Raw genomic sequence first — 14,393 nt, 5'->3', positions numbered from 1 at the left:
GAGCAGAACATCTGGCATTTTCTGCTCTCGCGGTGAGCGAACAGGTCTATGTGAGGAAACATCTCCACTTCTGGAAAGCAGAACGCCTCACATGGGGCAGAGTGATCACTCGTAAGACAGGAAAGACCTGCTGAGTCAAAGCGCCAAGACGTTCCGAACGCCTGGGAGAAAGGACGTCACCAGCTCCATCTAGTGGGCCATGCAAAAGCCCCGGCAATGGATGGCCTTCTGACAAAAGGGGGGAGGACCATGTCCCTCCCTGGATATTTATGAAACACATGGCCGTTGTGTTGGCTGTAAACACCGAGATACAACGGCCTCGCAGCTGCCGCTGGAACCCCTGGCACGCCAGGCGGACTACTCTCATTTTTGGGGCATTGATGTGGAATGCCAGCTCCCGAGAAGACCAAAGGCCTTAAGCTCGGAGGTGACCATGAGCACTTGAGCAGAGAGATGATACGTCCGTCGTCAGGGGCAGTGAGGGCTGGGGCGGATGAAACCGCATCCCTGCCCACACCAGGGAGGGAGTTAGCCACCACTCTAGGGAGCCTAAGGTGCTCGAGGGAGCGGTGAATACCATGACCATTGGCTCCCTGTCCGGGTGGTACGCCGAGGTGAGTCGGACTTGGAGAGGACGGAGGCGGAGCTTGGCGTGTTTGGTTACAAATTTGCGGGCAACCATGGACCCAGGAGACTGAGACAAGTACGAGCCGAGGTCGTTGGGAAAGCCTGCAGACCTCAGATGATTGTTGCCATCGCCTAAAACCGCAGTTGTGATAAGCAGGCTCCGGCTAGGTAGGAGACCAGGATAGCCCCTAGGAAGTCCAACCTCTGCGTGGGAACCAGAGTGGATTGCTCTATAGGAATCATCAGGCCTTGACCTGTGAATAAGACCGTGACGATGCCCACGCGCTGAGTGGTTTGTGTCTCAGAGTCTCCTCGGATAAGCGAATCGTCCAGATACGGAAAAACGCATATCCGACATCAGCGAAGGTAGGCGGCGACTATGGCCGTAAACCAGAAGTACTGACAGTTGGCTAGAAAGCGGAGGTATCTCCTGTGCGGAGGGAAGATGGCGTTGCGAAAGTACGTGTCCTTCATATCCAGGGGGGCATAGTAGCCCCCAGGAGGCAAGGATGGAATAATGGTTCCCAGGGATACCGTGCGGAACTTCAACCTTATCCTAAACCGGTTGAGTCCGTGCAGGACCAGGAAGGTCTGAGACCTGCGTTCAAGTGGGGGACTAGGGCATAACGGGAGTAAAACTCCTTGCCCCTTTCGTCCGCTGAAGGGGGACAGGGCTGGAGCAAATTAGAGGTGGTACCTATGCTCCATCGTGCGCAGGACCCAGCGATCTGAAATTAACTGGGGCCATGCCAGGAGAAAGCGGGATTGGGATCCCGGCCTGTGACTGGTACACCGCCCTCAGGCGCACCTTGGAAGGTTCGTCTTTGGTCCCAGTGGTAATTGCGAGGGACCTTGACCTTGGCTCTTTAGGGGTCCTGACGTTCGTCTGCGACCACCTTGGCCTCGCCGTTTGCCAAAGTCCTGTCTCTGGCTAGGCACAGAGTATGGCGGCTGGGGACAGAAAGGCCTGCGTTTGGTCGCTGGCATATGCATGCTGAGAGAGCGCATTAGGACCCTATTGTCCATCAGGCTTCGCAGCCTGGGGCTGTCTTTGCCGCGAAGAGGCCTTTACCAACAAAGGGTAAATCCTGAATGGCATACAGCAGCTCCGGCCAGAGGTTTGAAACCTGAAGCCATGAAATGCACCTCATGGTGACACCAAAGGCCAGAGTCCTGGCTGCAGAGTCTGCTGCGTCCAACGAGGCCTGGAGGGACGCTCTGGGTACCTTTTTTCCCCCGTCCTCCAAGACGGCAGCGGACTCCTGGCGGGAGTTTTGAGGGAGAAACTCCATAAACTAAACTACCTTCACCCAGGTGCTATAATTATCGCAGCTAAGCAAGGCTTGTTGCTTTGCTACCCAGCGCTGCAGGGCCTCTGCAGAGTACACCTGGCGGCCAAGCAGGTTCATTCGCCAAGCCTCTTTCGGTTTCGGGGCTGGCGCCCGCTGGCCATCATATCAGAATCGTGGTCCTGAGCATAAAATCTGCGCATGTGGGATGACACAGATGCGTGTCCGGACGGCCATGGAGGTACTAAAAGAAGGCACAGGCAGAGTCTCTGACTCTATCGGACCTTTCTCAACTCGGCACCGGGGACCGGCACCGGGAGGCGTAGCGGTACCTGGAACGAGATCCAGACCCGCAACCAGAACGGTGCCGGGAGGTCGACCGAGATCTCGAGGCTCGGGGAGAGGCTACAGGAGTCAAGGTACTTGCCGCGGTGCCGGGAGTCGGAACGGTGCTGATAGCGGGTTCGGCGAACGGGATACCGACTGGTGCAGCGAGTGCGACCAATACCAATGAGGAAAACAGCACCGGGACTGCAAGTGGTGTCGGGCGTGCCGACAGGACCTGGAGTGTCTGCGGGACTATGATCATGAACGGTGCCGCTCTGCTGTGCTGACAGAGGACGGTCACATGAAGAGACTGTATTACCCGCACCGGCGGTGCCGGGGTCAGGCAGCATCGACTCTGTCATGGCAATGAGATCCCTCGCCGTTGGTAACGTCTCCGGCGTGGAGGGAACAGCAGGCTCAACCACAGTGCATACTGGGGAGCTGTCAGGCACCGGATTCGATGGCCCTCGTGGGACCGGGATCGACGGTACCGAGGTCGTCAGAGCTTCGGTAGGTGTCGGTGCCGGGCGATCCGAGTTAGATGAGCTGTCTGGCTGCGGTGCCGTCGGCACGGAAGCAGCAGGAGCAGTAGCTCAACCACAGCGCGTGCCGGGGAGCCGTTAGGCACCGGATTCTACGGCCCTTGTGGGACCGGGATCGACGGTGCCGACGTCGTCGGTGCCGTAGCAGGTGTCGGTGCCGGGCGATCCGACTTAGATGAGCTCTCTGGCTGCGGTGCCGCTGGCACGGAAGCAGCAGGAGCAGTAGCTCAACCACGGCGCGTGCCGGGGAGCCGTCAGGCACCGGATTCTACGGCCCTTGTGGGACCGGGATCGACAGTGCCGACGTCGTCGGTGCCGGGCGATCCGACTTAGACGAGCTCTCTGGCTGCGATGCAGGTGGCACGGAAGCAGCAGGAGCAGTAGCTCAACCACGGCGCGTGCCGGGGAGCCGTCAGGCACCGGATTCTACGGCCCTTGTGGGACCGGGATCGACGGTGCCGACGTCGTCGGTGCCGTAGCAGGTGTCGGTGCCGGGCGATCCGACTTAGATGAGCTCTCTGGCTGCGGTGCCGCTGGCACGGAAGCAGCAGGAGCAGTAGCTCAACCACGGCGCGTGCCGGGGAGCTGTCAGGCACCGGATTCTACGGCCCTTGTGGGACCGGGATCGACAGTGCTGACGTCGTCGGTGCCGGGCGATCCGACTTAGACGAGCTCTCTGGCTGCGATGCAGGTGGCACGGAAGCAGCAGGAGCAGGGGGCTCAACCACGGCGCGTGCCGGGGAGCCGTCAGGCACCAGCAGGAATCGTAGCCTTTCTCGACCTCGGAAGAAGGGAGCGGTGCCGAGTCGACTTCGGTGCCGGCGACGGCCGGTGCCGAAAGCCTTGGTAGTATCGGCGGGGTCCGGTGCCGAGGAGGCGCTTCTGCCAGCCGCTTGATCATCGCTCGGCACCCAAGGTGGAGGGGTAAGTGAAAGTCCCGCTCCTTTTTGTTCTCGGCTTAAAAGCCTTGCAAATGGGGCACTTAGCTGTCAAGTGTGATTCCCTGAGGCACTTCAAACAGGAGTCGTGTGGATCTCCCTTCGGCATCGGCTTCTGGCAGGCCGAGCCCATTTTAAAACCCGGTGAGCCGTGCATGGGCTCCGGCACCGGGTTCATGGAAGGGGCTACTTCCTGAACCCCGCTAACTAAACTAACTATGTTAGCAAAGAAAAAACGTATAACTATACCAATATATATATAAAAGGATTATAACTGCATAACTATATACGAGAACTACGAGTAGCTAGGGAAGTGGAGGTCAGCTAAGCCGCGCTCCACTGTTCCAACGACCGACATGGGCGGTAAGAAGGAACTGAGGAGCGGGTGGGCCGGCAGGGGTATATATCAAGCGCCATGATGGCGCCACTCTAGGGGGCGACCTGCCGGCCCACTGAGTTGCTAGGGTAAAAGTTTTCCGACGAATGTGCACGCACGGCGCACACACCTAACTGGAATGGATATGAGCAATCACTCGAAGAAGAACTTGCTCTTGTTTTACTACAAAACCATCTCAGTACTGTGTACTAAACTGAAAGGTGAAGTCCTCAGCTAAATTAACAAGTTGGTGTGTGTTCTGTCTCTTTGTGGGCAGCACATACAACTTCTGGGTATCCGAGACATATACTGGACACTGTTTTGGGGAGACTTAGAATTGAAAGAGCTGTTGGTGTCCCCCTGCAAGGAGTAACCAGGTTGGTGAAAACTAGGGCAAGAGCATTGTGCAGTGAGTAGGTTGCTGGTATGTGGACTCTAAGCCAAAGCTGCACAGCACAGCAGCAGGCAGTGCCAGAATCCCTTGCTAGTCTGGTTGAACCCCCATAGCATCACAAGAGCAGCAATTGGGGCCGGCAAGTTTCATAAATGAACAAGACTTCAGCCTAGTTTCTGATTCTGATATTCAGTAGGGTTGTAACATACAAGACCTGTTAGGACTCTATCCTTCCACATACTCCAAAAAGGCACCAACACTCAACTGAATGGGAGTGCAAGATCACAGGCTAATTGCTGCCCTGAGCCCAGGCAACCTCATTGACCCCAGCTCCAGATCAGTCAAGAGAAACTGAACAATCAGAGTCCACTTGAACTGAAGATGATTCAGGGCTACTGCAGCTGCAATGGACACCAAATGTGGCCAGCTTTAATCAGGATTAACAATAGGCCAGGCAGCCAGCAAGAGGACTTGGGCAAGAAGAGAGGGCGGATTGTGGTTCACAGTGTTTCATAGGCCAGCCTTATTCTATTCTGGTTCTTACACCACGGCCATCACAATGGTACCTCTAAAGTCACAGTTACTCTACCAAAACGTACCAGGCAGCACACAAGCTGTGTGCTTTTCAAGAAGTCCAACATCCTAATGTATCACAGTTGGAGCCTGTCTACACTACAACTCGGTGAGGGAGTGCAAGCTTTCAGAGCTTTTGCATATAAAATAGGTATACTCTTCAGAAAAGAAGGAGACTGTTCTTAACCTCCCCCTCCTTGGCTCTTACCCATCTCTAGGAGCTGTAATAGAAGAGAGGGGATGGGGTATGTTGCCAGAGGAGTTTGGAGGGAGCCATGCAGCAGTTGAAGAGGTGGCTGCACTCTCGATGCTGGAACTCACAAGAGATCGAGCAGAACTCTGAGTCTAGAATAAAAGCAGAATTATTTTCATTGCACATATTCAGTGGATGGACACAGATTTTAGTCCTGCTTCATTTGGGTTTACACTGTGTATACAAGCCAAGAGACCGGTGATTAGTGCATTATAAGCATCGTTCAAGATAAATATACATTAACGCAAAAGCTATGGCAATGAAACATCAAGGTAACAAACTGAAGCCCCAGAGGGTGATGAATTGCCAGTGTTTAGGGTTGTCACATCCACAGTAACTTACCCAAATTGCACATACTGTATATTTTAAGCTGAAGTCACCTATGGCACTCACCCTCCCAAGCCCATGCACTACAGTAACCCTCCAGGCTTGGGAGAGCTGTATATAGTTTCAGAACTGAACTGGCAAGTGGCCAGGAGATGCAAAGCTTTCACTTCCCCAGGACTTGAGAGGGTAGCCTGGGGTAGCAGAGACAGACAAACTGATGTGACTGGTGCTCCAGCCACACCATCTGTCTTTGCTTCCCTAGCACAACAGCAGTAATGTAGGAAGCAGATATGCTACTCCACAGCAGGCTTTTTCCTTGTTTTGGCTATTTAGACTAAGTTCTTCAGGGTCGCAACTGTCTCTCTGTGCAGCACCAAGCAAAACAGGGCCCTGATTCTGGCTAGCGCCTCTAAGTGCCACTGTAAGAAATAATACACAGCATGCATAAGCCACAGAACAATTACTGTATATACTCAGCACACAGTGCTTCAAACCTTCCACAACACTTTACCAACCATCACAGATCTGACAGGTCACACACTGCCTGGCTAAAGAGGTTATTGTTAGCATTTAGGGACTTCAATCCTAAAGTCACTTACACAAGCAATTTTCAGCAAATGCCAGATCTCCCTCTGTCTTTTTCCCTGCATCTGCATCACCGAACTGTCAGCCTCCTTAATGTTATTCAGAGCCACTTCAATCTTTGGAAGTAAATCAATAATCTTCTGTTTACAGCCTAACAGCTTGCTGTAACAAAGGAGAAATCACAATCACTTTTCCATTCAGTGGGGCATAGGCTTTGGCAGAGTCAATGTGGCTGCACTGATTTTATATCTTGCTATTTAAGGAAAAACTGGGTAAACATGTACTTGTCCCTCAGCATTTACATTGACAGCTGAAGGCACAGATGCACAACTGAAATATTCTTTGGGACCATGGTGGCTCCTAGAAGCCTTCGGGTCTGATAATCAAGGTACACAGCACAAAAAGTTCAATGCAAGAAGGCTTCAGGACTTAGAATTTTCAGTATTTTAGTCTTTCTTCACAAAGAAACCTCCTGCCATGGACCCCACCACCTCAGCAACAGTCACATATGTACATGGAACTCACTTGAGGGAAGGTTCCCAGAGGAGATGTGAAATGCTTTTAGGGAAAGCGTTATGGGGTTGTGTTACAGTATAAGTCAGATGAATGAGTATAGAGTGTCTGCATGTCCTTGAAGGGGAAAGCAATTCTTGGTGGGGGGCTGCAATGCCCCACTGACAACAGAAAATTTGAAGGGAATGTATAACAAGGTCTAAGACAGATCTTCCCCCCTTTACTAGCTTTGAAGGTTTAGGGACAGTGATGGGAATATGCCCTTCAGCAATCTGAACTGTCTCTGAATGAAGTTTTTACTCTTGGAATATGAATGCAACGGCTCTCTCTGCTCCCCAACAGAATTATTATGTTAAAAGGTCTCCAGCCCAGAATGGCAGAAGCTGCATCTTGTCTCTGTTTTCCTCCAGAAAGGAAAGATTTTCTGGTACCTAAGATGTCCAAAGAGCTCCTTGAGAACTCGATCCTGGCTCTGTACAGTCTGCACAATAATCTTCACCATGTCAGTGCTGTCACTGTAGGCGTGATCTGGAAGGGACACCAATTGTCTGGTTAGCATAGTGCTCCTCAGCAAACATCTCAGACACAAACCCAGAAGTCAAAGAAGGAGTTCTCCTAACAAGCTCTGCCAAAGAAAAAGAGACCTACATAAGAATACAGGAAAAGCCATACGGGGTCAGACCGAAGGTCCATCTAGCCCAGTATCCTGTCTTCTGACAGTGGCCAACACTAGGTGCCCAGAGGGAATTAACAGGTGATCATCAGTGATTCATCCCATCACCCATTCCCAGCTTCTGGCAAACAGGCTAGAGACACTATCCCCACCCTCTCTGGCTGACAGCCATTGATGGACCTTTCATCCATGAACGTATCTAGTTCTTTTTTGAACCCTGTTATAATCTTGGCCTTCACAACATTCTCTGGCAAGTAGTTCCACAGGTTGACTATGCGTTGTGTGAAAACGCACTTCCTTTTGTTCGTTTTAAACCTGCAGCCTATTCATTTCATTTGGTGACCCCTAGTTCTTGTGTTATGAGAAGGAGTAAATAACCCTTCCTTATTTACTTTCTCCATACTAGTCATGATTTTATAGACCTCTATCATATCCCTCCTTAGTCGTCTCTTTTCCAAGCTGAAAAGTCCCAGTCTTATTAATCTCTCGTCATATGAAAGCCGTTCCATACCCCTAATAATTTTTGTTGCCTTTTTGTGAACCTTTTCCAATTCCAATACATGGTTTTTGAGATAGGGTGACCACATCTGCACACAGTATTCAAGATGGGGGCATATCATGGATTTATATAGAGGCAATATGATATTTTCTGTCTTATGATCTATCCCTTTCTTAATGATTCCCAACATCATTTGCTTTTTTGACTGCTGCTACACATGGAGTGGATGTTTTCAGAGAACCATCCACAATGACTGCAAGATCTCTTTCTTGAGTGGCAATGGTTAATTTAGACTCCATCATTTTATATGTATAGTTGGGATTATGTTTTCCAATGTGCATTACTTTGCATTTATAAACACTGAATTTCATCTGCTATTTTGTTGCCGTCACCTAGTTTTGAGAGATCCTTTTGTAGCTCTTCACAGTCTGCTTGGGATTTAACTATCTTAAGCAGTTTTGTATCTGCAAATCTTGCCCTTTTCCCAGATCATTTATGACCCAATTAAAAAAGAAGGGGTTAATTCTACTAAATTAAAACTCCTTCTCCAGTGCACGCAGTTATATACACATCAATCATGAGCCAGTCAGAGCACAGGAGAGCTGACACTAATCACTCATCTCTCCACACATTATACAATTCCAGGCACTCTGCCCGAGCACTAATTTCCATAATGACTTTGGCTATTTACCCATCACACAACTATGCAAAAATCCTGCCTCTGACTGCCCTTATAGTACCCTAGTCATAATATTCAGGACCATCTGAATTTCTGCCACCCTCCCCACCATCACGCCAGCCAGTGTAATTTAAGAAGTGGGGAAGGAGGAGCAGAGGGCATGATTAAGAATGTTAGATGCAACGGCAAGATAGGGAAGATGCCAGAAGGTGACCATGTTTATTGTGGGCATGAGGATGAGGAATTGCAAGGACATTGGGCATAGAAGAATACACATAAGAGTGCATGAATCAAAAGGTAGAGGGAGCATTTCAGTATAGCACTAACTTGAGACTCATCAATGTAATAATAATGGAAACCTGGAACTAACATGACTTGAACTTCCTTTTTGAGTTTGTTTAGACCAGGATACAATTATTAAGTAAACAGGAAACATTTGATAAATGTTTGCAAACCCCCAAAATAATAAATGTAACAAACTAGTGAATGAAGTATGTAAATGTGCACAAGTTGTGATAATCCCCACAGCACTCCCTAAAATCCATCTAATTTTTGAGCTAGAGGTGTAACTTCCAACTCAGAGGCATACCTGCGCTAGCTCTCATTTAGCTAGAGAGCTAAAAATAGAAGCATAGCTGTAAGTGGTGGTGGGGCAGCTAGCCATCTGAGTATGTGCCTGTCTAAGCCGTAGGTATATACACAGGTGCCTAGCCCCTCCCATCACTTATGGAGTCATGGCTACACTTATTTTTTGCATGCTAGCTTGATCAGAGCTGGTGCAGAAATACATTTGACTAGGTCATGGAAGTGGAATCAGACAAAGGACTGGCTACCACAGACAGACAAATGGATTTAAGGACTATGAGCTATTTTTCTAGACCTTTGAGAAAAAGTCAAAAAAATCACTTTACCAGAGCAATGCTAAGAAGGACTTGACTGTTTATCAATCTGTTCTATCTCCTACTAAAGTGTGAGCTTCTTGGGGGGCAAAAGCTGCCTTTGTTTTTTCTATTATTCCAGTGATCAGCACAATGGGGCCCTCATTCCTGACTGGGAACTCTAGGGTACTACTATAGTAGGACCACCTCCACCATATAGGACCCTGTTACAAAGGCTGATCTCTTGGTGTGGTTTTAGGACAGCAGTGTGTATCATGGTGATCTTGCTCAACAATTCCATACAGATGGGTTAAAAAGACCTCAGGGAAGCTCTGGGCTGATCACTTTCCATGAACTGAAGCATAAAATTTAGGGTAATTGGAGGGACAGGGTGTGGCTCAACTGCTTTTTGGTTGTTTTGTTTGTTCCATATCTGACTTTTGCTTTCTGCATCAAGTCCTGGTTCTATAAAGCCTGGAGCCCCATCAGCCTCAGGCCATGGTGTTTCTCAGGGTTACCTAACCAGACCGAGGTGTGGCTTTTGCCTGCTCCCCTGACATTGTCCTAGTGGCTCTTGACACAGGGAGAGGGAGAAACTTCATCCACCAGCTCCAGCCCAACCTTCTAACCAGGGCCAGGACTCCCCTACTTAGGGGAAGAGATGTGACTCCAGCAGGAGGCTCACAGTAACTACCACCCTCATCACCAGTTCACAAAAAGAGCATTTGTTCTTCCTCTCTGTGTCTGTAACACTCAGGGCCATTCCCTGTAGATAGTTATCAAAGCCATGTTAAGTAGACTAGAATATCTAACCTTTCTGCCTGTATGGTTCGAGAATCAAAAAGTAAGTGCTAAATGTGTTTGTTTGCCTGCATCCCAGTAGAAATCTAACAATGGGATGTAATTAGCATGTAATTGCTAAATACTGCTCCTATCTTATAATGCTTCATTACTGTATTCTATTGATTCAGAGATCAAAAGGGGATATCATCATTTAGATGGGACTGGTGGTGTAATATTATTATTGTCCTCATCTCTTCTCAAAGCTTATAATTCCATATAGTAAACCGCCTATGAACCATCTATGAGTGGCTGTTACTAGAAGTATTGTCTGTGAAAGGACCCACTGAATAGAGATCACAAACTGTCATCGCACTTTCATGAAAGCCCATGGGGTAGAGTTACCTGTCAGTGTCCTGCCTGCTTCAACTATAAAGAAAACTTTGGGCCTGATCCTTTTCATCTCAGGTCTGCTTAAACTTTAACAGGGAAGATTTAAGCCATAAGACTGAGGTCTCCAGGTCTACCCTGAAATTCTCATGGAAAAACTCGAACAGACTCTATACCTAGACTACCTATTGGACTGTAACCTTTTATACCGATTCCAGAAAGACTTTTACAAATCAGCAGCCTCACCATCTTGACTACAAAGCTGACCTAAGAACTTTACACATATTTGCATGTATATTGAGCTCTTAATCATATTTCTCTCTTCTTTCTTTTTCCTTTTATTAATAGAACTTAGAGTTAGTTAACAAGGATTGTTTGTAAGCATGCATTTGAGTAAAATCTAAATATTCATTGACCAGGTGGGCAATGCATCTGATCCTTCGGGATTGGTAGAACTTTAAGTATGGTTAGAGACCTATTAAATTCACAACTGTGAAAAATGGTATTGCCACCCTTACTTCTGTGCTGCCTTCCCAGCTGAATGGCTGGAGAGCAGGAGCTGTTGGCCAGCTGTCTAACTCTGAAAGCAGCGCTGTCACCAGCAGCAGACAGAAGTAAGGGTGGCAACACCGTGACCCACCCCCACAATAGCCTTGCGATCCCCTTTTGGGTCTGGACCCCAGTTTGAGAAACGATGAGTCTCAAAGGCTTCACATGTTTATATTTTGCCATTTCTAAATACAAATTCATGTTTTGTTACAACACCTTGAAAATTAAGATTTAAATATCTGAAACCACAACATTCAAGGTTTTTTAAATAATATGACCATGAAATTTACAAAAATGGACCGTGAAATTGGTAGGGCCCTAAATATGGTGAATATGGTTTTCAGTAACCCTCACTATTTTAGACTTGGATGTCTAGATAGGAGCCAAAAGGCTGGAATGCCTAACAGGGGCTGTATTTGGTTTCTTGTAAACCAGCACGGTATTTCAGAAGCTATTTTGTTACTGGCTGGGTGAATCTAAGGGCAGGTCTTCACTACCCGCCAGATCAGCGGTAGGGATCAATTTATTGCGTCTCGTCTACATGCAGCTGAATCAATCCCCAAACACACTCGCCATCGACTCTGAACTCCTGCTCGCAAGAGGCAGAAGCGGAGTCGATGGGGGAGCAGCAGCGGTTGACTTGCCGCCACCCTCACAGCCAAGCAAGTCGACCTAAGATACATCGACTTCAGCTACACTATTTGTGTAGCTGAAGTTGCATATCTTAGACCAGGGCTTATTACAGAATAAACCACCAGTTTGGGAGATTGTCTGCCCTATTTCTTGCAGTCTGCTCTGAGTGAGGCATTCTCAGTGTGGCCCATCAAGACACCATGGTCACATTAGAGCATCTGTTCTTCCTCTCTCCCCTCATATCTCTGTGTCTTCTTGAGTTTGGCCAGCAACAGTGACCTAACAAACTGACAGCTCTGTAAGTAACACAGAAGGTTTTGACGGCATCATCCCACACTAAGATAAGAGCTAAGCAACAAGGCTGGGTTGGTGACCTGTATGATTTTCTGAACAACTTAGTAACTGACTGAGAAGGGTTAACAGCATGCATAGTCCTGGAGCAATTACGCCTTAGACCACAAGACCAGAATCCTAACACTTTTTACACTATAGCTGATGCTATGTAACACCGGACTGATTTATACATCATGACACCTACTCCTCTACCCCAGACCCACCTGGTCAGGGCCAGGCCAAAGAGAAGGGATGTGGCAGTTCTGACACTATATAAAAGAAGGTGTAATGAAAAGCATCACTAAGCGAGTTACATTTTACAGGCCATTTAATTTTTCAGTAGTGAAACTAATATATGATGTTATTTACACAACTTAGAGACATTGCCAACATTTCCTCCACTCACCACCTATGTCTTTGCACAAGCACACCATCAAACCACTCCCCTCAGCTCCCACCAAGATCCTGAGATCTTCCCCACCCCATCACTCTAAGTGTATCTCCACCCCTCCCTGCCCAGCATTCCCTCTGTCGCGCTGCAAATGATAATGTAAAAAAATCTGATCTTACTGTTGAAAGCAAAGATTACTTGCCGGGTTTGAGTTTTATGTAGGTCATAGAATAAACCTGTTCCATACCTGGAGGTCTTGGTTTTAATTGCTTGTATAGTTCTATGGCTTTTTGTTCACTGCAAAAAGAAGAAATCACTTCATACATGTATTCACACACATAGAGGAACTGACCATTTAATATTCAAGAGTAAAAAGACTTCATATTCAAGTCTTTATTAAGATGGAGACAATTTTTAAATGTTACTAATAGATACCCTGCCCCTTCAACATTAGGAATCCATGTCAATTCATTCCATGATATAAGTCCACATTTCCTAAAAAGATGTCCCCTTTTCTTCATGATTCTGTATTTACCTTGTGGCTATTCAGACTAAATGGCATTAATTCTATGCTTTCTTTAATTATTTTGAAGATATTATTTATTATTTCTATAAAATCTACCAGGATTTTGTTCCCATATAATATTTAAACATTGAAGGTTTGATTTTAGTAACTTTGTTAGCTTTTCTTCTGTATAATTGCCTGACAAATTCCCCATTTGCACTCATGTTTCCTTGCTTGCTCTCAGTTCCATGGTGGACATTTGGGAAGAGTATGAGGAAGAGATCACCAAAAAGGTACATTTCCTTCTACCTTTAAAGTAAGTTTTCCTACTATGCATAGCTCCAATAACTCAAAAGCAGCTACATGTGGAAGCTTCCAACTTCGTGACAAATCCTCACTTTCCTATTTCCAGAAGTTCAGCATAATCTTTCACAGCAGATTAATTTCTCCCATCACCCAGACCATTCATAAACCTGGAACCTCCCATTCCCTGGCCAGCTTGCCCACCTACCCTTACTCACTCCCAGAGGAGTTTCAAGGGAATCACATATTCCAGTCAAATGTCCTGTGCTTTGTCCCAGTAATAATATATATGTGGAGCACTCTCCTACACAAAAATACTGGGGTCGCTGAGCAACCATAACAGAATTTTCTTGTTAACTACCAGAATATACCCCAACCTCAACAAAATTAGACAGGGTGGGTAAACAAACAGTAAGAAAAAAACAGAACAGCAGAAGTAATTTAAAAACACCTCTGGAAAAAACACAGAAGTTTTTGGTATTTTTTGAATGGGGAGATGAAATGGACAGAGTTCAGGAAGGAGAGAGGTCCACACTGTGGGGACCACCACAGCCAAGGCTCAGTCACAGGCCTACTTCAGGCATGATGGTAGAACCCCTAGACACCAGGTGGTGTGGGGGAGCCAGTCCCATTCAGAGCTTTATAAACCAGTAAAGATAACTGACTGAATATGCCACTTAATAGGCAGCTAATGTAAAGAACACAATAGAGGCTGAATATGCTCACAACAGCTCAAACTCGCAAGCTGTCATGTGACTGAATCTGAACAAGCTGCAAGTGGTGCATCAGCATTGGTGGTAGCCCCACAAGAGGGAATTACAACAGCTGATTTCTCAAGATCACAAGGGCTTATGCAACCATTGCCAGTTTGTCCCGAGTTAAATGACGACAAAACCTATGCAAATGTGCATAGCTGAAAACCCATGTCCAAACCACATCCAACACATGAATAGAGCATGGTCAAAAATGACACCATGATAATGCACCTGAGCTCTCAGAGCACTAGAAATAGCTAAGAGACCACCTTCCTCTTGGC

The 14,393-nt window shown here is 47.5% G+C and overlaps 1 protein-coding gene across 1 annotated transcript in view; it reads right to left on the bottom strand.

Annotated features, from left to right (window-relative positions):
* CHUK (component of inhibitor of nuclear factor kappa B kinase complex) overlaps window positions 1-14,393 on the bottom strand; it is a 90,527-nt gene that overhangs the window by 23,718 nt on the left and 52,416 nt on the right. Inside the window, 4 exon segments of the mRNA XM_030571313.1 lie at window positions 5,275-5,411; window positions 6,246-6,393; window positions 7,176-7,272; window positions 12,797-12,846. Coding sequence (XP_030427173.1) covers window positions 5,275-5,411; window positions 6,246-6,393; window positions 7,176-7,272; window positions 12,797-12,846 — 432 coding nt within the window.

This window comes from Gopherus evgoodei, chromosome 7 (assembly GCF_007399415.2).
Source record: "Gopherus evgoodei ecotype Sinaloan lineage chromosome 7, rGopEvg1_v1.p, whole genome shotgun sequence".
Classification (NCBI taxonomy): domain Eukaryota; kingdom Metazoa; phylum Chordata; order Testudines; family Testudinidae; genus Gopherus; species Gopherus evgoodei.
Note: the sequence above shows the minus strand (reverse complement) of the source record. Positions and strands in the feature narration are given on the sequence as shown.